At 47.0% G+C, this 12,239-nt stretch overlaps 3 protein-coding genes across 3 annotated transcripts; 1 reads left to right on the top strand and 2 right to left on the bottom strand.

Annotated features, from left to right (window-relative positions):
• The first annotated feature begins 652 nt into the window (after positions 1–652).
• On the top strand, positions 653–1,325 carry FOBCDRAFT_229029 (uncharacterized protein). The gene has a single exon (XM_059609799.1). The coding sequence runs from the start codon at positions 999–1,001 to the stop codon at positions 1,188–1,190; it is 192 nt and encodes a 63-aa protein (XP_059467749.1). The 5' UTR covers positions 653–998; the 3' UTR covers positions 1,191–1,325.
• Positions 1,326–3,864: 2,539 nt separating this feature from the next.
• Positions 3,865–4,785, bottom strand: FOBCDRAFT_205047 (uncharacterized protein; the record flags this gene model as incomplete). The annotated part of the gene is made up of 1 exon (XM_031188858.2): positions 3,865–4,785. One exon carries the CDS (start codon positions 4,783–4,785, stop codon positions 3,865–3,867), a length of 921 nt encoding a protein of 306 aa, XP_031036123.2.
• A 1,254-nt stretch (positions 4,786–6,039) lies between these two features.
• Positions 6,040–10,143, bottom strand: FOBCDRAFT_187457 (SNF2 family N-terminal domain-containing protein; the record flags this gene model as incomplete). Its single annotated transcript, XM_059608657.1, has 11 exons — positions 6,040–6,588; positions 6,641–6,792; positions 6,849–7,149; positions 7,210–7,284; positions 7,331–7,865; positions 7,925–8,029; positions 8,080–8,126; positions 8,182–8,261; positions 8,307–8,372; positions 8,432–8,625; positions 8,681–10,143. 11 exons carry the CDS (start codon positions 10,141–10,143, stop codon positions 6,229–6,231), a joined length of 3,378 nt encoding a protein of 1,125 aa, XP_059465596.1. The 3' UTR covers positions 6,040–6,228.
• Between the last annotated feature and the right edge of the window lie 2,096 nt (positions 10,144–12,239).

The raw sequence follows: 12,239 nt of genomic DNA, 5'->3' as shown, positions 1-12,239 counted from the left end.
ATTTGATGGCTGCTTCTCCGACACTTGCTGAGCCACGACTCACGATAAATTCACTTAAAATTGTCGAGGGATGCCAAAACCAAAGTGGGATAAATCCAGAGACACGAGGGCGGTAATGTAAGTGGACGAATGTGCGTTTCCGGGACGAGATTATCTTCATTCCACACGCCCAGAGTTCGGGACGAACGATTTACTGACTTAGATCGCGGGAAGAAGACCAGAAAAACATGGTCGATTACGGCATTACACCGAGTATATAACGATAACTTACTGGTACCTGTACCGTCTGGACCGAAGCGGATACAACACTATACCCAGTCAATGTTTTCATCGCCCACACCGCAGTAATCGCTCTCCCACTTTGAGCTCAATGCAAAGTGACAGCTGGGCTTAAAACCCTGTCGTTTAGCTGCACGCTATGTAAGGGAGACCAGAAGCGATACCATTGACGACCACCTCCGCGTGCCACGCCCGTCAAGGCGCCGCCATCAGTCTTTGGGGCTAACCAAATCTCGCAATCCTCTCGCAATGCGACTGGGCGAGACCAACAGTAATCCTGTCAGGCTTTTGAGCCGCGAGAGGGACGATCTCTATAGCGGCCAATCAAGAGGGTGATCTGCCCTACCGATCCGCACTTGGGGCGTCCAGCTTGCGAGTGAGTGGGAGGAGCGGGTGTCGAGACCCAAATCGAGGGTCCAGCAAATGTGAATCAACATGCATGTCACCTCTGATGGCGGTGGCAGCGGGATCAGGCAAGACAAGTATGTTTCCTGTTCCTGGATACTCGATGGAGCAAAATGCCAGGTGCTCTGTATTAAATCGATGTTCAGCTTACTGACCATGATGAACAAGAAAGCAAAGCGGAGAGCCGAAGCATAAACATTCTTGGCGATATAGGTAACCCTCATTATTCCCTTCATCCCTGCTCAACTCAGCTCAGCCCCTGGAAACTATCCGCACCTCCGCATTTCATCCATGATCGCTCCCAGTTCTTGGCCATGGAGATCTCACACGATCAACAGGACCAAGGCTCGTGCGAGATATTCGGTCTTGGCGTTGGTGCAACAGCAGACGAAGGACCAACAAATATGAAGTGTGTCTCTCACCACAGTCTTTCCCTCAGTGCAGTTCCCGCATTTCTCCTGCACACTGTTGGCTGTATCCGTCCTTGTCCAAATGATTATGGCTGACAAACGGGCTTGCAAACGACTAGCCAACAGCCGGGCCCTGGTCGTTTCTAGGCCAGGGACCAACACGCCTGTTCCTGGACATGATTCAGGGTTGCCCAGCTAAGTTACTAGGGCACTTGTCAAGATCAGAGCCGCCTCAGTTCCTGACAAACATTTAAAAAGAAAAAAAAAAACCTTTCACTACGGTTCTCTCTCTATGTCGGGCATCTCGGTCACCAAGAAGGACCGAAAGGTATTTCATAGATTCGCCTAGCTCACGTTTGCCACGAGGGCTGGTGCTGAATCCGTGACACTGTCCCCTTCTTTCTTAAGTTTGCGAGTGTTCAAGCCACAGGTACCGCGCCGAAGCTGAGAAAGCTCTCGCTGACGATGCTTATTATCAGTTATCATTTTCGCCTTGAACAGCTGATTTATGAATCACCATTTTCAAGAATTCGAGGTGCCTTGCCTGCCTGCTCATAGTTGCGTAACCATGATCCGACTTTGTTCTCAGTCTGCTTGTGAAAGTCTTTTTGGATCAACACCAGACGTATTGCATTCCAGTCGTCGTCTTGGCTTCACGGCGAAGGCTTTCGGTTCAACCTTAACAACAAGAGTTCTACTGGTCTTTCTATGATTCTACAGTAAAAACTCTGCTGCTCGCTACTATTCGGAGTTTAATAATCTCCGCTCACGTACCGCGAAGGCTTCGCTTAAGCGAAGTTTGTCGATCAAATATGCTCTTCACTGTGGATTACAGTGACGATACCATTGTTTCCTTTTACAAGATCAATGAAAATGATTAAAATTCTGAAATCTATGATGATATGATGGTTTGGCGTTCGCAATGCGCTGTCGTGAGCCATTGCTCCTTTTACTTTCTTCAAACCTGGGTAGCTGTGGTACGAAGCTACCAGAACAACGCCGAACGAACAAAGATTGATTCAAGCTCATGATAAGCCGATGGTGACTTCGATTTACTCATCAGGATTTCTCGTGAAATCGAGATAATCTTCGTTCTGGCATAGGAATGAGCTGGCTGCTAAGTGCTTAAGCAGTTTAGTAATAACTCGGCCGCGTGCCCGAACAGCTCTTGAACACAAACTAGTCCAGAGTCTAGAATTCTTAAGACTTTTCTCAGGAGTGGATCTCTGTTCTCATATAAAGCGTTGGTTCCCTAGTATGCGGATATCGCCTTGTCTGGCTGTCTGGCATGCATGATCCATGCGCAGTGACATGACTACTATTTTCAAGACAAGCTGTTTGCGATGCGGAGATATCTCTAGGTCTCTGTTGGTCGCATCCCCTTACTATCGTTGGCTCGGATATAACAGTCCAATATCTTGACGGGTATCCACGTGTGGAGAGTGTCATCCGAGATATCTTATAGGGCTGTTCGTAAACAGCTTCCGAGTTCCATAGCAAGGCTATATGTGTGGTAGATCGCGATCAGTCAGATCATTCACATCGATCGAAGAGCATCTTGCGTCTTGACTCGAAACTGGGCATGCAAACTAACAACTCGCTGCATCAGGTAAGTTTATACGAGGCCTGTCGGGCGTTCCAAGATGAGTTTACTATGGGATGTTGAAGTTTGGCAGAAGCAGAAAGATGGGGAGGAGTTGATGGTCTTTCATCTGCGTCAAGTTGCTCAACCTGCTTTTATTCTATTGTCGTGTACTAACCAATATTCACAAGAACTCCGACCCTGTTCATTCTTCTATTCCTTCAAAACACCAGACTCTGTATCCGTCCAAAGAAATGTCAACCTTCCCTTGCAACATGTAAATTCACCACAAATTAAATCAAATTATGTCTATCATAGCGCCCTCAAACACGCGATTGCCGTTATAAAATCCCTTCTCTATCACTCTTCATATCCATCAGGCCTTCGACGCTTCCGGAGTTTGTTGGGAGTACGCCTCGATGACGGGGGTGGCCTCCTAACTCCTGAATATCGCCAAGTTTGAAGAGAGAGCGCCTGTTCTATGAGTGGTTTTCGAGCGTCAGAAATGGCCGCAATTCTAGTGAGAGCTCCCCTACCTTTCCACTGTTTTTGGTGAAGCCTCATAAACACCAATCTTTTGGGCTTTTGGTCCGGCACTCGCTCATGTTTGTAATGATGAGTCGAAAATAAAGGTAGACGGCTCTCCTCAGCAGGTAATGTGTCGCAGTCTTGATTAAAGTTCCGGACAACTATGATGTTGGTTGGTTCATAAGTTGTTGAGACGTCAGAAACAAGTTGTAGTTGGTCTTGCTCTAGCTGACCCGTACTCTGCCTGGCTAGAGGAAATTCTGCCCCTGACGCTACTAATGCTGCGAAGCTATCATGAACCATACTCCCTTCCATCTCACATATTGATGAACCCATGATGACTTTTAGACGACGGCGATTTTTTAGAAAATGATGGTTTTCGGAGGATGACGGCTTTTAGGGGATGACGATGCTTAGTAAATGAAGATTTTGAGAGGATGAGATATTATATCTTGCATTTCGAATGGGGTCCTCAGCGGCAGTTATCGTCTTACCAGCTTGGCTGGGTATTCGTTCTTGGCAACGGCTTTCTGTTTGGAACTGTTCCGAGGACATAGGCGTATAGGTCTTGTTGATTAGAGTCTCTATGCAGGTCGAGGATTCCATTTTCTTTGTTGTCACGGGAAGTTCCATCTTTAATAGCAGAATCATTCTCATGTTTTACCCTTGCATGTTCTGTGAATGTTCGTGGACTGTTCGGGAGCTATTCCTGCTTGAAAGTTCCCTCATATTCCGGAAATCATCACTTGTTCGGGTCTCATCGGTATCTGGGTACGGAGGCATGTTCGGGTTGTGTTCGTATTCCTGTTGTTGTTGCTCGTATCGGTGTTCCTGTTCATGCCTCTGTTCGAGTTTTACTTTGGACGGTTTGTCTCCGCACTCTGGACAGCATGGGTGTCCCCAGAAATGGTGCGCAAGGTATAGAACTAGAAAAACTGCGGCGAAAAGCAACATCAACAGCCAGGTAAGTCTTCGGTTCGAGCCGTGCTCTTTGGGCCCCGCGGGAGGTGCATCTGGAGCCTCCGATGGCAAAGTTGTCCTGGCGGAGGTGATTGTTGCAATGGTTGTTTCCGTAGCGAAAGAATTGATGAAGCTGGAGATCATGGTCATCATTGCAGTGGTTGGGCTAGCACACAGGCTGGTTGAAGAGATACCTAGTCCTGGATCCAAGACAGAAGACGTAGGTCGTGGCATATACTCAGGGCCTCCGTCAAGGAATACCTGTGCATTCTTGGCCTTATCGCTCAGCTTAGCAGCTCTCAAATCTCCCTGAGGGCAAACACCACGGAGACAAGGATCCACGGCACAGCATCCTAGAAACGGGAGAGCGTTTCCAGCGCAGGTGTACCAACTGACATCGACGTTGTCGTTGATACATGCCTGAGGGAGGAACTCATGCTGAAGAGTCGCGTTGAAGCTTGCGGATCTGAGGTTTTGATCAGGACAGAGACCTTTTCTGGCGCCGCAGGGGTTGATGGTGCAACAGCCGATGAAGCGATCTGGATCGTCGGCGCAGATGTACAAGATTCCGCCATAGGGACAGGTCAGACCTTGGTCCTTTACTGGGTCGTAGTCTGACATGGCTGTGGTTTGAAGTAAGATGTGATGGACTCTGAACTTTGATCTTGACAGTAAATGGTGGAGGAGAGTCTTGAGATGACTTAGGAACTCAAGAAGGGCTTCTATGGTTTATACACTGACCTTTTACAACTCACAGCATGCCATCTCGTCTACTTCATTGTTACGGTTGACCGACAATTTTCTGCACCTAGATATGCAGGTTAATCTACAGATGATGCGAATAAGACTGCAATCCTCAGAGTTGAGATCAATAGTTCCATCCTATGGCGTTCTGGTTCTTTGTACATACTTGCAAGCGAGCTGCAGAGCTAGCTCGGCAGGACCCTATGGATGAGATACTCTGAGTTCTGCATGAGTTGCAGAATATGAGAAGTGAAAGAAACTATTGCCTCCAATGAAGCGGTCATGCAGGAACTGAATCATATCTTGAACAACCATGATTTGCTATGATATATAGGTTCTTTCCTCCTGAGATACTGTTGAATGCGAAGAAACTACGCTTATGTGAAGAGATTCAATATCGCTACGGTCACAGATCAATAGAGAGATATGAGACACTTTCTATTCCAGACAAGCATGGTGACTACAAGTAATTAGTGTTTGTGTCACGAAATAGGATGGTCCTCAGCAAACATATGCAGCTTCCCATATACACCCATGCCAAAGGCTATTTGACCATCAGCGTTTGCTGAATTAATGATCGAAAAAACAGTTGAGGTAATTTACCACTTGCTCCAATCACACTTGTTGAGTTCAGCTTGAACGCCAACGAAGCACTTGCTTGTTCTCCCTACCTCAATTAGTCAAGGAAGACATACGTCAAACCTGGCAAACAGCGACGTGACAGATAACCACGTTATCTGATTTAGAAGTAAGTGGCTTTAGTATTTCCTATCCTATCAAACTTTAGTAACCGAATCTGTTGGAGCCAGAGCAGATTACGCGGGCCTGTACAAGGGCGAGTTGAAAACATGGTTGATTAGATCATCGGCATCTTTCATAGGTACTCACTCAGTACTGAGTATTCGCAGTGCCATTAGGATCTCAATAGGAGCCTGTACAAACTCATCACAGTGTACGAAGATCCTGAGACATATTCTTTCTAGATTACCTCAGACGTCACAAAATCGTCAAGTATCTCTCCAAGCTATTTACCCTGAGACTTTAAAATCAGACTGTATGATACTAGTTCCAATAGTTGAATCTTTCATGAAACACTGTAGCCGAAAAGCCATAATTCGTCAAATGGTGTATCATCAATCTGTTGTCGAGTACTAGCTGGGGTATTGGGGAATATGGCCTATCTGCTCAATCTGCATCATGAATCTTCGTGCAGTATCTCCGTCCTCAATCCCAAAGCGCCATCCATAGATCGCCAGCAATATTCTTTACCAAAAATATCTCCCGGAACGTCACCCATTTTCAGTTTCTCCTCAGTCAAAATCACTGCTTGGCCTGTTTGGCACGGGTCTCCTTCTCCATCTCGGCGATCAGAGTCTGCTTGTCCTTTCCAGAGAATAGCATTTGGTACTGAAGATAGTTGGAGAAGTGTGGCTGCATCTCCCCATCCTGCAGTGCGGCCCTGATGACCTCTTCCTTTGCATCTTGTAGCATGATGACGCGTTCATCAATGGTATCTTTCGCCATAATGCGAACAAGGTGGGTCTCTTTCAACTGGCCAGTTCTGTAGACTCTTTTGAACGCTTGTTCCTCGACGGCTTTATTCCACCATTCGTCAACGATGATGACGCGGTTGGCCATCTGGAGATTCAGGGATTGCCCACCGCACTTCATTGACGACACCTACATGACTCTTAGATCTTGCTGGGGCTTGCGATAGAGTGGGAGAACTTACAAGAATCTTGGTTTCAGGGTTACTGGCGAACTCATCCAATGCTCTAGCTTTTTGTTTTTTGTTCGCCATTCTGTTGTAGTAAAGGAAGTTGATTCCCATACTTTCGAGGACACAGCCAAGGGACTTTGCAGTTCTAGTCCACTGCACATAAACTAGACTCAGAGTCAGTACTTGTATATCTCATTCAGGAAACAACAAGAGAACTTACTGATGGTCTTGTCATCGGGGGCCTCTTTCATCCAAGTCAGCATCACTGCCAAAGTGGCTTTGACTTTGGAACTCAGAGGCATCTTTACAGGACCATAGTCGATGTCATCGCGGCCACAAACGGCGCGAAAGAACGAGGCCTTGTCCTTTGGGCCCCCAGTCCATCTTGTCCCAATGCTATCGCGTCCAGGTTCCTTGAAACCCTTGATAGCTTTCACAGCCGCGTCTATACAAGCCGGAGTCTTGATTTCATGTCCCATTCCAAGTTTGGGGGAGCACCCCAATGCCCGACATTGAACAGGCTGTAGCTAGAGTTAGCAAGAGTCTCCAAAGAAACTATCATCCTGTCCTGGTCGACGTACCACACGAGGGCGGCCGGCTTTGGTTACGCCACTGGTTGCAATGGAAATGCAGTCTCTGCAGTAGATATGCTCGCACTGGTCATATTAGCAACGCCCCCGGATGACCTAGATGCCCACTTACGTTCGAACTCTGAACGGGGTTCGCAGGAGGGGTTCTCTTGCGACAGAAAGCACAGGTGATATCCTTGACCGTATTTTCGTTAGCTGAAAGGGCTAGTAGCTCTGCCATCTCCTTGCTACCCCCAAACTTGTCCTTGATTGCCAGCTCCAACTGTCGAAGCCCTGAAGAATAGGCTGGTTTCAGAGACACTACCAGCGCCTTCTGGTCTGCATCAATGCTCGACTGAGTGATTTCTGATTTCAGTCTCTTGAGGGTCAGGTCAATGTATGCCTCATGGTCTTCCTCTCGATAGAACTTTTCGAGGTTGAGAGGGTGAGACGTCAGTTGCAGAATCCTCATGCATCTCAGGCTCTGAATTCTGTACGCGTCTAGAGACTTAGAGCCGTTGTTCTCGTCACCTTCGAAATCGGCCTCACTCTCGTCGTCGGGTAAATCTTCACTCTCCTGGACGTCCTGCTGCTGTTCGTTTGCGACAGTCTCTTGGTGGTCATTTTGGGCGTTGAGAAGCTTTTCTTGGTATGCACCATCTACGACCCTGCAAAAGGTATCAATATAAGAACGCAAAGCCATGATTTCACAAAGACATGTACTTACTCCAAATGGATCTTCTCCCAGGTTGAAAGCGGAATCCAAATATCACTGCGATGGCTTTTTGGCAGGGGTACCATGGTGTGTCCCAGGAATTTCTCAGTCTGCTGGCTGATGGAGGTTAGAACCATGTCTACAACTTCACAACATCGAAAGCTTACCGTCTCATCATGACAAGGGCCACCAATTGATCGAAATTTTCAGCTGCCTGGTCCCTAGGTCCGTTTAGAGGAGTAAGAGATAGATCGAGTGCCAAAACTTACGCTCCTGATGTACTCAGCCCGGTATCTTCTCATTGTAGTTGCAAATTTGCAACCAATGAACTTTAAGTAGGGATAGAACTCTAGTTATGTGAGTAAGAGACGAATGAGCTCATCTGAATACTCACCTTCCAGCCTGTTGGCAAGGGGCGTGCCAGTCAGAGCCCAACGATACTTGGCGTTCAGTCGCCAGACTGCGAGAGCACATATTTCATGTGAGTGTGCGGAGTACACAGCAAGATATGGGACTAACCACTTGAATATTGATTCTTGATACCATGAGCCTCGTCCAGAATGATTCGATACCAGTTGATTTTGAAGAGTTGACCGAGCTTCTTCGAGAGAGCTTGCTGAAACCCATCCTCATCTCCTGCCCATTGGGCCTTTAGCTTTTTGTATTCCTTCTTGCTGGGAAACTGTGCACGTAGTGCATTTAAGTGGGTGATTCTTTGATTTGTCAGTATCTTTTATTCAACAAGCGACGTTTGAGCAATAAACGTACACCACATTCTTTGTACTCCACCACTTTGCGGTCCTGTTATCCTTGGCGTAGACCAGGCACTTGTTGGCAAACTTTTCCGAGGTGTGATTACTGATTTGATCCATCCACGTCCTCGAGGCAGAATGGGGACTGTCAGCAATCACCAGAGTTGCCTTGCCATAACCCTCCATTCTGTCTTCTCGCTCTGCTGGATGGCCAATGATTGTTGCCAGAGCAGTGATCGTCTTTCCTAGGCCCATCTCATCGGCTAGGATACCTCCAGCCGGATGTAATCCCATGGCTTCACGCATGGCCATCCAGGTAGCACCCACGAGCTGCTGGTTGTGCAAAGGGGTTTCCATCCCTTTGAGCTTCCACTTCCCGTCAATAGCCTTGATCATTCTGTACCCGAAGCACTTTTTAGCTTTGATTAGATCACGCTTCTGTGTCTTCGTGTGTCTAGTGTCGTTTCCCTCAGGAATACCAGCCATGATCTGCTTTATCTGAGCTTCATGGGTTGTGGCCTTGATCCTGTTCGCCGGTCTAGTGTTGTCGTCATCGCTGTCTTCTGGCCTGCTTGAGGTAAATAAGGCTGCTGCTCTCGAGAAACAAGGGTGCTCAACTCCACCAAAAGGTCCAGCTTGAATGGCTGTCTTTTGAAATTTGTTCGCGGTTGTCTCATCACCAGCACGTTTGCGCTTTCTGTCCTCTTTTTCCTCTTTCCGTTTCAAATAGCGCTGCCAGTACTCCCGAGCCGTCTTAGCCGGGGACTCTCTTGCGTTCTTCGCATCAATAGCAAGTGCTTTCTTCGCGTTGGTGATCTTTGCGTTAAGTGTCTCTATTTTCTGCTGCTCCTTGGGGGTCAACTTTTCCCCTTTTTGCTGCCTGTAGAACAGATCGTTTCTTAGAATTTCGCATTTTCTGATAAGCTTCTTGACTGCTGAGGCATCACGAGTACCCTGTTTCGACTTGACTTGCTTCTCTTGAGCTTCCGAATCGTCTGAGTCGCCTGAGTCGCCTGAATCTTCTGAATTGTCTGAATCGTGATAATCTGAGTCCTCTTCATGTGCGGAATCTGGACCGTCCTCATCATCCGTATCTTCGTCATTGGGCTCCGGGTTAGCAACGATCGTATCACAGAACTCTTCGACTGTAACGGCCTGATTATTTTGAGACTTCAATCTTTTCATCGTGAAGCTCTTCTTATCCTCATCGCTTTCGTCCTTGACGATAGTTAGGCTGTCACTACCTAGAGCTTTCTGGGGCTGGGTAGACGGCCCCGAAATACTCTCGTCGTCGTCGTCGTCGTCGTCGCCGTCGTCGTCGTCATCATCATAATCGATGCAGATGGCCTGCTTCGGGCCACCCTTCATTGCTGTATGCTTGCTTGAAGAGGGTAGAACGCATTCGTCATCATAATCGTCTTCCTCTTTCTTTATAACCCGCTGGCTAGCGCTGGCGATAGACGATGCTGTAAGATCCATGATGGAAGATGACATAATGGAAGAGATGAAAGCAGAAGAGGAGATGTTGGAAGGAGTGAAGAAAGGAGAGGAGATGGAGGAGGAAGTGAGATGAAAGAAGGAGAAGGGAGGAAAGGAGGTTCTATATATTCGTGAGAGGAAGAGGCATTGAGTCACTGCCTCAAGTTGTGCGGATGGTTTTAGACTAGACTTAGGCTTATGAGAAGGTTCTTTGGGTTGAGATAAAACAGAGGCATTGAATCACTGGTCGAAGCTCAATCTCTTAAATTATCATGCGTATAGTACGAGAAGCTTCTTTCATTTTGGGAGTTGAGACGAAAATACTCCTTTTCTGCGTGCGTACTTGATGGGCATAATAAATGCGCACTCCGAGATCAAGGTCCTTACGATAATCGACACAAAAAATCATTTGACTTGTCGGTCTTTTTGTTGCCGCATGTATAGCACATATCTGTATTCACAGTTCAGGTGTGTATCACCAAATAATCATCCAATGTTGATAATAATCCTAAATATCATGGCGGACATCAGTTACGACCTTGGGCTTGTACGAGTTCTCTATTCAGTTCTTGATATCATCTCAGTCAATTGTAATCCAAAGCACATGGTATCAAAATATAAATGATATTACTACTCACAAGTGACGTTCTCAATTAGATCATTAACCTGGACGTCTATATTATCTGGCCTACCCTGCATCTGCCGAGCATACTCTGTCCCCAAGACCTTCACATCGAAACTGTACCAGGAACGGTAATCAACTCTCGATTGGAATCCTCGCAACAACTACGCCAATGGTTGTTCAAGTCTTGAATTGATATTCAACTTGTCTGTCCAAACATAATACGGAACTGCAGTCCTTGGGCCTTCAGGCTTGTATATCTGAAGTTGTCATATGCGCCCTCCAATCAAAGACTCTGATTTGTATTACTTAACCAAAAGTCTCTTCAGAGCTTATCGACCCTGATCTCTTGGCTTCGGCCAACTCCAATGTTCTAACTTCTAGCGCTCCCGGAATCTTTCGCCGGCGTGTTTCAGCATGCGAAGACAGCTTCAGGCCTTCCCCCGCAGGCAGGAAGCGATCCATCGTAAAGGACTTTTCGGTATCAGACCATTTGCGACTCATGCAGCTAAAATTCTCTTCAGCTGTGTCTGCAGATGAGTCGTGAGGGTCAACGATATGCAGGTGCTTGTACCAGAACTGCCTAGTCTGTACTAACCAGCTGTTTCAACGCTTTGATACACTGACAGACACAACCAACGCCATGACAAAAAGCCGCAGCGATATCTGATACCTGCGCATGGGAATTAATCTGGGCAGTGTCCGGGACCCTTTACACATCTGAAAGAGTCTGTGCAGCGAGGGGAAGAAGACGCATGAATAACAAAAAGCACAAACCACCAGGTCCGAGCAGGTTAATAATCAGGGATGGGGTCCTATATTCGATTGGCGAATGCCACCAAGCACGCCTGGATAATGGGGTAGATTATCCGAGGTGCCACTGCAGCTGCCAGATGACATTCGCCTGTCGCGTGAGCAATAAAAAGAAATTAATTCAAATCTTCAAGACCAGCATCCCTGGGCTCTACGTGCAGACGTCAAAAAACATCAGAGGGGAAAAAGCAAAAAACACAGCCTTGCACCGAACAGGACCAAATTGCCGGGTTTGACGCTCGACGCTCTACAGGGGTCACTCTTGGAGAGGACCAACAAGGCCAGACATGACGGTGTGGCACTAATACCATCGTATTCAACCCAATCTGTTCAACGGGCCGACGCGGTTCGGCGTATTATTTTTGGTGACTGGGACTGACAGCATTTGCATTCGTGAGGAATTTGGAATGACGATGAGAGAGAAAAGATGGTGATGGGAATGGCATACCTCGGTTCTCTTTTCATCGTCATTAAGTTACCATGTTGAGATGATTGACGCAGGGATGCACCTTGGCCTGTCGATCATGTGGCTTAAACCTTTTGGCCAGAGGTCACGTAATCTCTGTTGTTTAAGTTTATCTTGAACGAAGGGGAATGTCAAAAATGGTAGTTCGATTTGATGATAAATAATCATGGAGAGTTGGGTAATTAGTGAGAGTGT

This window comes from Fusarium oxysporum, chromosome VIII (genome assembly GCF_013085055.1).
Source record: "Fusarium oxysporum Fo47 chromosome VIII, complete sequence".
NCBI lineage: Eukaryota > Fungi > Ascomycota > Sordariomycetes > Hypocreales > Nectriaceae > Fusarium > Fusarium oxysporum.
This window is presented reverse-complemented; position numbering and strand designations above follow the sequence as displayed.